Source organism: Drosophila obscura, unplaced genomic scaffold, assembly GCF_018151105.1.
Source record: "Drosophila obscura isolate BZ-5 IFL unplaced genomic scaffold, ASM1815110v1 contig_192, whole genome shotgun sequence".
In the NCBI taxonomy this organism is placed as follows: Eukaryota; Metazoa; Arthropoda; class Insecta; order Diptera; family Drosophilidae; genus Drosophila; species Drosophila obscura.
The window spans coordinates 4789289-4800106 of NW_024542781.1; the positions used below are offsets into that span (position 1 = coordinate 4789289).

Sequence of the window (10818 nt, forward strand, 5' to 3'; positions counted from 1 at the left end):
TCCGACCCCATAAAGTATATATATTCAGGATCAGCATCAATAGCCGAGTCTATAGAGCCATGTCTGTCTGTCCGTCTGACCTTCTGTCCGTCTGTCCGTCTTGTTTGACGCCTGGATCTCAGAGACTATAAGAGCTAGGACAACCAAATTTGGTTTCCAGACTTATATGATATCACACTGCTACAAGTGTATTTCAAAATTTCGGCCCGCTCCCTTCCGACACCACAAAGAACGAAAATCTGTGGCAGGCACAATTTTAAAGATACGATAAAACTAAAAACACAGTATCCTAGAGAATGCCCATATATACCAGATTGATTTAATTGTCAAAGACAGTTATTTTTACTTCTTTCATCGTTTAAATTGGTTCTTGAGGTAAAAATACGTCTTCAGTTTGTAAAATATCAATCTTGAATTAATGCAAGCATTTTTATTGTTATCAAGCCAAATAAACAGCTTTTCATACAAAATTTCAACCTAACCTACAAGATGAAAATACTCGTAAAAGTATTACGGTCGCAAACGGTCGCCAATAATTTAATTGACATTAGTACTTTTTATTTGATACAGTTCGATTTTGCCGCTAGCTGCCGCGGTTAATTTGTGTGTAATTTTGGAAAGCTAAAATTAATACGCACAAAAAACAAACTAACACATATGAAAAACATCTGTTTTTATATACAATTTTTACATACCTCGGCCTTTTTGTTCCATATTTTATATTCACCTTTTCTTAAAATTTACAAAACTTACAAGCTCACAAAGTCAAGAAAGAGATTCCCGCTTTTCGTATACCAACTAGTAATTAACCGAATATCTGACTTTCATGGGCTGCAAAAATATCAGTGTAGCGTTAAAATCGAAAATATGTATCCATTTGTTCTAGCCAAGGTATGCACTAGGAAAATGTACCATTAAAAAACGATTTTGTTTCTAAGAAGTTTTCGAATTTATGCCAAAATATCGGCTGTCTGGCCCAATGTGCGGTGGTCGGCCCGCACACAATATCAGTGTCTCTTCCTAAGCACAATAGATAGGGCTGTGCCGACCCCTGGTTTAAATGTATCCATAATATTGAAGATAAGTACTCTCACTCAGGAGACAGACCAAAGATTCTATAACATATGTTATATATATGTTCTATTAGTGTTATAGAATCTTTGGACAGACTATACCGACTCGGCTGTGTATTACCGCAACACACTCACTTTTCGACTGTTATTTAGCTTGTACAAGAGCAGACGTCGCTGCAATTGCATGAGAGTGAGTGATGACCCGAAAGAGAGGGAATACACCACCTTATACATGTATGTATGTACCTTAATAATGTAATTTCATTTCATTATGATAACGCCTTTTCGGTAATTTCGGCTAAAAGAAATACGAAATTAAATTTAAATAGAATGTATTTATGCATGTACATTAGAGTGGTCCAAAAGTCCTAATTTTGTTTACCTTTTTGCTCTTTTAACATTTTGTATGAAAAAACCGAGTCTTTGATATTTTCTGAAAAAAAAAACCATATTCGACCGATAAATAGTTTTTGCACGTAAATTCTTACTCTTACTCGGCTACTCGAAGATTTTAGGGATAGATTCGTTTTATGGTCAAAATGGATGTGTGTATCTCACAGAAGGAAACGTTTTCGATCATTCTTTATCAGCATCAGCTGAGCCGAGATAGAGCAAACAAATTGTGTTAACGGATTCCTGTGATATCAGACTGTTAAAAGCGCAATTCCGAATTTCGCCCCGCCGCTCTCCGCAACCAAAAAACCGAAAGTCTTTGGCAACCACATTTTTAAAGATACAAGAAAACTAAAAACGCATAATCATAGAAAAATCTGATATAGATCGGATCATTAATTTTGCCAGAATGAACAAATTACTTTGATGTGGCTAACATACCCCTTCCAAGCACTTACTCATTATATCTCTTTCTCACACACTCTGCCTCGTGCAGTGTGTGACCTATGGCGCAGAAGATCTAGTTAAAACAGTGTTATAGTGTGAGGAGAGAGAGAGGCAGATGTAGCGAAAAAATGGATACAGATCGATTTTATTTTAGTTCGAAATAATTTATAATATCACATATATGTATACTGACTGAGTCCCGGTTAGTTGTTGCGTCTCGAAACGTTTGCGCTCATTATATACATATTTTATACGGTTATGGAGTTGTACCAAAGTACCAAAGCCTTCTCTTCAAATCCCTTGACCAACTGTTTCGAAAGTGATAAGCAAACTTCAGTTTTGTGGTAAAAAATAACACCAAAATCAACTAATTACAATACCCGATACGATTTTTCCTCAAGGAACCAAACCCACTATTTCTGATATGTTTGGAGCCTTGAAATTCATCACTGATCGTTGATCAAGTTCTCCTAGTAATGAGATTTTTGTAATGCTTTTTTCAGAGGTATCGCTTCTTTTTTCCCATAACTTAAGAAACTTACATTTAGTTGTAATGAATTTTGTCCTTCTTAAAAACTAATCAAAGCAGCTATAAATTGGACGAAATAACTTTGTGGTTTCAGCTTACGGTCTGGGATTTTGCGATGTTTTATAAAATTTTGACTTTGAGATCCTTATGTCCATTTATTTAATTCTTTTAAAAAAGGTCTGCGGTAGAAAAAAAAATCATAATTCTTAAAAAAAATGGTAAGCTCAAAATCTATCAGAAAAGGTCGGTATGGCTGTCGAGTATTGTTTCTTTAGAGATCGACCGCAAAGCGAGTAAGAAGCCAACAAGGGGCTGATATTCAATATCTAAGAGAGGAGTCTGAAAAAATTAACAAGAGAGAGCGCTGATTCACAGAAATTTTTCGCAAGCGAGGGAGGAAGAAGTATCTCTTATATCTATTTCCGAGAATATCCAATATTCGACTGTGGGACCGGATTCCTGCGCTGCGTTAGTCTCTCTGCCGGTAAGAGTCGCCTTTAGTAGCCACCCTGCTTTCTGGGAAATGGCCTGACTGTTCTTTAACATTCACTGCCCTTCCTTCCACTAAACCAGAAGCCTGGAAGCCTTTTGCATAGCCGACACCCTCGGACACTCTTTATTTGGTAATTTTTGTTGAATTAATTTTTCGAAGAAAACAGTCGTACCATTACAGTTAATTGAGACCCATGAATTTTCTTTTAACCCTCTTTGGGTTAGTTGGTGAACATTTGTACAGTTTTCGCCGAATTGCAGAGAAAATGCATTAGCACGCTGATTACACTACTCGACAAAATCGAACTTTTTTTTCCTCAAAGATCCAAACCGACTTTTTCTGATAGATATGACACTTTAATTTTTTTTTAAGAGTTATGATTTTTTTGCATTTGAAAGTTTAAGCCTAGTAATCAGATCCAAAAATTGTTTGCTAACAAAAATATGTCATATATTCTTCTAGCGGCAATAAGTGTGACCAGAGTTGTGCACTGCATTCCGTACGGTTACACTGCTCAGACAGCTTTTTGGTTTGGTTTAAAGTAAACAAAGTTAATGAAATGCTCTTTTTCGGCTGAGGTCGCTCTTCCCCAGGCGTATCCTGGGCTCCCCAATATTTTATTGCCAAGGGAATGTGTCTGTGATGTGATTTGAAACAATATTTGTTTTATAATCATAAAAATTAATAAAAAATGTTTGCTTCGTGTTTGCTAGCAGAATATATAAAATGTATATCTGTTTCTTGGGGCTAGCAACCTACCAACGAATACCATCGGATACTTTTCTAGTATCTACCGATGTTTATTTTTGTTGATCTGAGAACAGAGACTAGAAAACAGTTTGTGCCCGTAAAAAGTTCATATCGGTTTCATACGAATATCAACCCTGATTCTCTTCGCGTGCTGTTTTTCGGCTTTAATATTTCCCAGACAGCATAAACAAAAATAACAATTTTTAAAAATATTTTAAAAAACAGTTCTGCTATAGAAAAAAAAAGAAAATATCATCGAACAATTTCTAATCTCCAAATCTTTCAGAAAAGGTTGGTTTGCTTCCTTGAGGAAATATCGTGTTGGGTAGTGTTATAAGAAACACGACATTCCGCTAAACTCCAAGTTCTCGCCAAATTACTAGAAAATAATACTGCATATGAGCTTCAGCAAAGCTCTGATAAGTAGAAGGCTACACATTAAGGTACACCTTTCATAAATGACAAACAGAAATGTCCACAATCCGGCAGGCTCCGGCTTTCACATTCACTTTAAGTTTTACTTTTCAGCAAGAAGTCATACTTTTCATATCAAGGCGCTCTGGAATCCAGAAAAGTCGATTTGTTTACTCCCTGTACTGTTAAGCACAAAATATACTGCTGTTTTACCCAAGCGTTAGTGCCAGCTCATATGCCAGCTGTTATGTTTAATAGAGATTTGTTGATAACCAATTGATAAAAAGTCGTTTACTTTTCATTTCGTCGAGTTTTTATTGCCGTTTGGAAAACGAAACGAGAAGGAACGTGTGAGTCGCTTTTGGGGACGCTACATCTTTGCTACATCTGTTATCTACATCTACATCTACAAAGTATATTTTACATCTAACATGTAGATTATAGATGTACCATTTATATTCTACATCTCATCCGCTAGGGGTTGCTCGCGGACTGAACGCGGCAGAGTGTGCGAGCGAGAAAGAGAATGAGTAGCGGTTCTCTTTCCGGAAGGGGGCGGGGGAAGCCACTGAAAATTTCTTCATTCTGGCTATAATTATGATCCGATCTGATTCAGATTCGGCAATCTGGTAGGTTTGGGCATTCTCTACGATACTACGTTTTTAGTTTTATCGTTTCTTTAAAATTGTGCCTGCCACAGATTTTCGTTCTTTGTGGGGGTGGAAGGGGGTGGGGCGAAATTTTGAAATACACTTGTAGCAATGTAATATCACATGAGTCTGGAAACCAAATTTAGTTGCTCTAGCTCTTATAGTCTCTGAGATCCAGGCGTCAAACAAGACGGACAGACGGTCAGACGGACAGACAGACATGGCTCTATCGACTCGGCTATTGATGCTGATCAAGAATATATATACTTTATGGGGTCGGAAACGTTTCCTTCTCTGCGTTACACACATCCACTTTTAGCACAAATCTAATATACCCCTTACCTCTTTTTTGATTACGGATATAAACATTTTTCGTTTTACGAATGCGGGAGAGCCTAACTTTCCGTTTTGAAAAGTAGATCGTAAATTTTTTGCGAAAGTGAAAACCGGATCCTGCCTGGCAGTCAGTATTTTATATGCGTAAATGCAATGGATTCATCCGAACATCTTTCGGATCTTTCTTCCGGATTTGGTTATCGATAAACCTCTGTTAAACATAACAGAGGCCTTTTTGTATGAGCTGGCACTATTGCGTGGCAGCAAAGCGCAGTTAATTTTGCGCTTAACCGTACAGGAGGAAATAAACCTTACTTTTTGGAATGTCAGAGCGTCTTGAAATGAATAGTATGATTTTTGGCTCAAAACGTAAAACGCAAAATTAAGTGAAAGCCGGAGCCTGTCTGATAGTATAGTTTATTAAAATCTTAATTTAAAAATATTTATCAGACAGCTTCCAAAGTAAATCAATAAAATGTAAGATTTACAGATGATTATACAATCAAAGAAATTTTAAGTTTTCTAGAATCATTCGATTTGACCAGTAAGTGCAGTTTTAAAATTATGTGAAATTATGTACATGCATACATCAACATACTTGTATGTTTGCATACAGGTACGAGTATAGCCGAAATAGTGGATAAATAATTCTCCGAAGATGGAGATTTCGATATTGTAACGCTTTTTGAACCTTGCAATGGACTACAAATGGAAAATTCAGAAAATTAATTACGTAAGTTTTTTCAAACATGATTTTCAAAGTAGTAAATACACTTATTAGAAATTACTGCCAAACTATCAATTGGACATGACGATAATATAATAGAATGCATAGTAATTAAGTCCGAAATTTCTGATTTCGGTCAAAGTTTTCCACGAGAATAGACGTCGAAACTCTCTATGTTTCTCCCAAGGACTTGGATATTAATTTTTCATTCTCAGCTACAAATAGTTTTACCCTCGACTGTTATTTTGGGAGGGCCATCCCTGCTTTGTGGGAAATTAATTTCCCACACGTTCATAAAAAATCACTGGACTAGAACAACCTACGTTAAGATTAATTATATAAAAATAATATAATTTTAAACGGTTTTATGTTACAGATGATCTTAATAGCAAAGAAATTCGAAGCGTCATAGAAGTCTCGAATTCGACAAGTAAGTAATTAATATTTACGATTGTATGAAAAATGGCTAATATATAGTTAAATATAGAAGGAAGTATAACTGATATTTCTGATCAACCTACTGCAAAAGAAATAAATATAGAAAATGAAAATAAAGCCAGTAAGTGTTTGCTATTAAGAATTTCGAAGTAGGAATTCCTTATATTATTAATTTCAGCCGAAAAGTCAAGTAATGATAATGGTGATAAGACAGAACCCGATGCTTTACCCAACAAAGATGAACAAACCAGTGTACTTGGGTCCGAAATTTCTGAACCTGGAGAAAGTTTTTCGCACGAAAATAACGGCAAAGCTTCTGGTAGTTCTGATCCTCCCAAGGACTTAGATGGTAATTTTTCATTCTCTGCTACAAATGGTTTTAATTTCGACTGTTATTTTTGGGTGACCGTCCCCACGTTGTGGGGAATGAATTTCCACACGCTCATAAAAAATCACTGCATTAAAACACTTTCTGAAATATTTCTTTAAAATTAATTATAGTAAATCAATGTTATTTTTAATGATTTTAATTTACAGATGATCTGAAGATGAATGAAATTCAAAGCGTTTTAGAAGTCTCGAATTTGACGGGTAAGTAATTTTAACAATATTCTGAAATATAGCTAACATATACATATCTTAATACAGAAAAAAGTATAACTGATACTTCGGAGCAACCCAATGGAATACAACTAAATGTAGAAGATGAAAACAAAGCCAGTAAGTGTTTGCTTTTAAGTAATTCGATGTAGGAATTCCTCATATTATTAATTTTAGCTGAAAAGTCAAGTAATGATAATGGTGATAAGACAGAACCCGATGTTTTACCCAACAAAGATGAACAATCCATTGCACTTGGGTCCGAAATTTCTGCACCTGGAAAAAGTTTTTCGCACGAAAAAGACGGCAAAGCTTCTGGTAGTTCTGATCCTCCCAAGGACTTAGATGGTAATTTTCCATTCTCTACTACAAATGGTTTTAGTTTCGACTGTTATTTTTGGGTGCCCACTTTGTGGGGAATGAATTTCCACACGCTCATAAAAAATCACTGCATTAAAACACTTTCTGAAATATTTCTTTAAAATTAATTATAGTAAATCAATGTTATTTTTAATGGTTTTAATTTACAGATGATCTGAAGATGAATGAAATTCAAAGCGTTTTAGAAGTCTCGAATTTGACGGGTAAGTAATTTTAACAATATTCTGAAATATAGCTAAAATATACATATCTTTGTACAGAAACAAGTATAACTGATACTTCGGAGCAACCCAATGGAATACAACTGAATTTAGAAGATGAAAACAAAGCCAGTAAGTGTTTGCTATTAAGAATTTCGAAGTAGGAATTCCTTATATTATTAGTTTCAGCCGAAAAGTCAAGTAATGATGATGGTTATAAGACAGAACCCGATGTTTTACCCAACAAAAATGAACAATCCATTGTACTTGGGTCCGAAATTTCTGAACCTGGGAAAAGTTTTTTGCAAGAAAAAGACGGCAAAGCTCCCGGTAGTTCTGCCCCACCCAAGGACTTAGATGGTAATTTTTGCATTCTCTGCTACAAATGATTTAAATTTCGACTGTTATTTTGGGGTGACCGTCCCCACTTTGTGGGGAATAAATTTTCACATGCCTTTAAAAAATCTAATAATAATTTTTTATATTTTTATTTTACAGATGATCTGAAGATGAATAAAATTCTAAGCGTTTTAGAAGTCTCGAATTTGACGGGTAAGTAATTTTAACAATATTCTGAAATATAGCTAACATATACATATCTTAATACAGAAACAAGTATAACTGATACTTCGGAGCAACCCAATGGAATACAACTAAATGTAGAAGATGAAAACAAAGCCAGTAAGTGTTTGCTTTTAAGTAATTCGATGTAGGAATTCCTCATATTATTAATTTCAGCCGAAAAGTCAAGTAATGATAATGGTGATAAGACAGAACCCGATGCTTTACCCAACAAAGATGAACAAACCAGTGTACTTGGGTCCGAAATTTCTGAACCTGGAGAAAGTTTTTCGCACGAAAATAACGGCAAAGCTTCTGGTAGTTCTGATCCTCCCAAGGACTTAGATGGTAATTTTTCATTCTCTGCTACAAATGGTTTTAATTTCGACTGTTATTTTTGGGTGACCGTCCCCACGTTGTGGGGAATGAATTTCCACACGCTCATAAAAAATCACTGCATTAAAACACTTTCTAAAATATTTCTTTAAAATTAATTATAGTAAATCAATGTTATTTTTAATGGTTTTAATGTACAGATGATCTGAAGATGAATGAAATTCAAAGCGTTTTAGAAGTCTCGAATTTGACGGGTAAGTAATTTTAACAATATTCTGAAATATAGCTAAAATATACATATCTTTGTACAGAAACAAGTATAACTGATACTTCGGAGCAACCCAATGGAATACAACTGAATTTAGAAGATGAAAACAATGCCAGTAAGTGTTTGCTATTAAGTATTTCGATGTAGGAATTCCTTATATTATTAGTTTCAGCCGAAAAGTCAAGTAATGATGATGGTTATAAGACAGAACCCGATGTTTTACCCAACAAAAATGAACAATCCATTGTACTTGGGTCCGAAATTTCTGAACCTGGGAAAAGTTTTTTGCAAGAAAAAGACGGAAAAGCTCCTGGTAGTTCTGCTCCTCCCAAGGACTTACAAGGTAATTTTTCATTCTATGCTACAAATTGTTTTTTTTTTGGGAATGAAAATCCACACGCTTATAAAAAATCAGTGCGTCAGAACACCTTCTGAAATATTAAATTACAATTTATTACATTAAAAGAATGTGATTTTTTATGTTTTTGTTTTACAGATGATCTGAAGATGAACAAAATTCGAAGCGTTTTAGAAGTCTCGAATTTGACGGGTAAATAATTTTAACAATGTTCTGAAATATAGCTCAAATATACATATCTTTATACAGAAACAAGTATAACTGATACTTCGGAGCAACCCAATGGAATACAACTGAATTTAGAAGATGAAAACAATGCCAGTAAGTGTTTGCTATTAAGTATTTCGATGTAGGAATTCCTCATTTTATTAATTATAGCTGAAAAGTCAAGTAATGATAATGGTTATAAGACAGAACCCGATGTTTTACCCAACAAAGATGAACAATCCATTGTACTTGGGTCCGAAATTTCTGAACCTGTGAAAAGTTTTTCGCAAGAAAAAGACGGCAAAGCTCCCGGTAGTTCTGCCCCACCCAAGGACTTTGATGGTAATTTTAGCATTCTCTGCTACAAATGATTTAAATTTCGACTGTTATTTTGGGGTGATCGTCCCCACTTTGTGGGGAATACATTTTCACACGCCTTTAAAAAATCTAATAATAATTTTTTATATTTTTATTTTACAGATGATCTAAAGATGAATAAAATTCAAAGCGTTTTAGAAGTCTCGAATTTGACGAGTAAGTAATTTTAACAACATTCTGAAATATAGCTAACATATACATATCTATAACAGAAAAAAGTATAACTGATACTTCGGAGCAACCCAATGGAATACAACTAAATGTAAAATATGAAAACAAAGCCAGTAAGTGTTTGCTATTAGGTATTTCGATGTAGGAATTCCTCATTTTATTAATTATAGCTGAAAAGTCAAGTAATGATAATGGTGATAAGACAGAACCCGATGTTTTACCCAGCAAAGATGAACAATCCATTGGGTCCGAAATTTCTGAACCTGGGAAAAGTTTTTTGCAAGAAAAAGACGGCAAAGCTCCTGGTAGTTCTGATTCTCCCGAGGACTTAGATGGTAATTTTTCATTCTATGCTACAAATTGTTTTTATTTCGACTGTTATTTTTGGGTGACCTTTGTTGGGAATGAAAATCCACACGCTTATAAAAAATCGGTGCGTCAGAACACCTTCTGAAATATTAAATTACAATTTATTACATAAAAAAAAATGTGATTTTTTATGTTTTTGTTTTACAGATGATCTGAAGATGAACAAAATTCGAAGCGTTTTAGAAGTCTCGAATTTGACGGGTAAATAATTTTAACAATGTTCTGAAATATAGCTAAAATATACATATCTTTATACAGAAACAAGTATAACTGATACTTCGGAGCAACCCAATGGAATACTACTAAATGTAGAAGATGAAAACAAAGCCAGTAAGTGTTTGCTATTAAGTATTTCGATGTAGGAATTCCTCATATTATTAATTATAGCTGAAAAGTCAAGTAATGATAATGGTGATAAGACAGAACCCGATGTTTTACCCAGCAAAGATGAACAATCCATTGGGTCCGAAATTTCTGAACCTGGGAAAAGTTTTTTGCAAGAAAAAGACGGCAAAGCTCCTGGTGGATCTGCTCCTCCCAAGGACTTACATGGTAATTTTTCATTCTATGCTACAAATGGTTTTAATTTCGACTGTTATTTTTGGGTGACCGTCCCCACGTTGTGGGGAATGAATTTCCACACGCTCATAAAAAATCACTGCATTAAAACACTTTCTGAAATATTTCTTTAAAATTAATTATAGTAAATCAATGTTATTTTTAATGGTTTTAATTTACA

The 10818-nt window shown here is 34.6% G+C and overlaps 1 protein-coding gene across 1 annotated transcript; it reads left to right on the plus strand.

The window, feature by feature from the left end:
- The first annotated feature begins 1236 nt into the window (after positions 1-1236).
- LOC111072062 lies at positions 1237-10803 on the plus strand. Its single transcript, XM_041593605.1, has 22 exons — positions 1237-1307; positions 6189-6242; positions 6300-6371; positions 6429-6599; positions 6788-6841; positions 6899-6970; positions 7028-7198; positions 7381-7434; positions 7492-7563; positions 7615-7791; positions 7930-7983; positions 8041-8112; positions 8529-8582; positions 9204-9275; positions 9333-9503; positions 9642-9695; positions 9752-9823; positions 9881-10045; positions 10227-10280; positions 10338-10409; positions 10467-10631; positions 10784-10803. The coding sequence occupies exons 1-22, from the start codon at positions 1271-1273 to the stop codon at positions 10801-10803; spliced, it is 1959 nt and encodes a 652-aa protein (XP_041449539.1). The 5' UTR covers positions 1237-1270.
- The last annotated feature ends 15 nt before the right edge of the window (positions 10804-10818 follow it).

Bases quoted from the DNA above. Each gene is read 5' to 3' on its own strand.
- LOC111072062 (XM_041593605.1), top strand. From the start codon at position 1,271: ATGACCCGAAAGAGAGGGAATACACCACCTTATACAT. The intron at 7,564-7,614 runs GTAAGTGTTTGC...TTATATTATTAG, and splicing joins AGAAGATGAAAACAAAGCCA to TTTCAGCCGAAAAGTCAAGT. The intron at 10,410-10,466 runs GTAAGTGTTTGC...TATTAATTATAG, and splicing joins AGAAGATGAAAACAAAGCCA to CTGAAAAGTCAAGTAATGAT.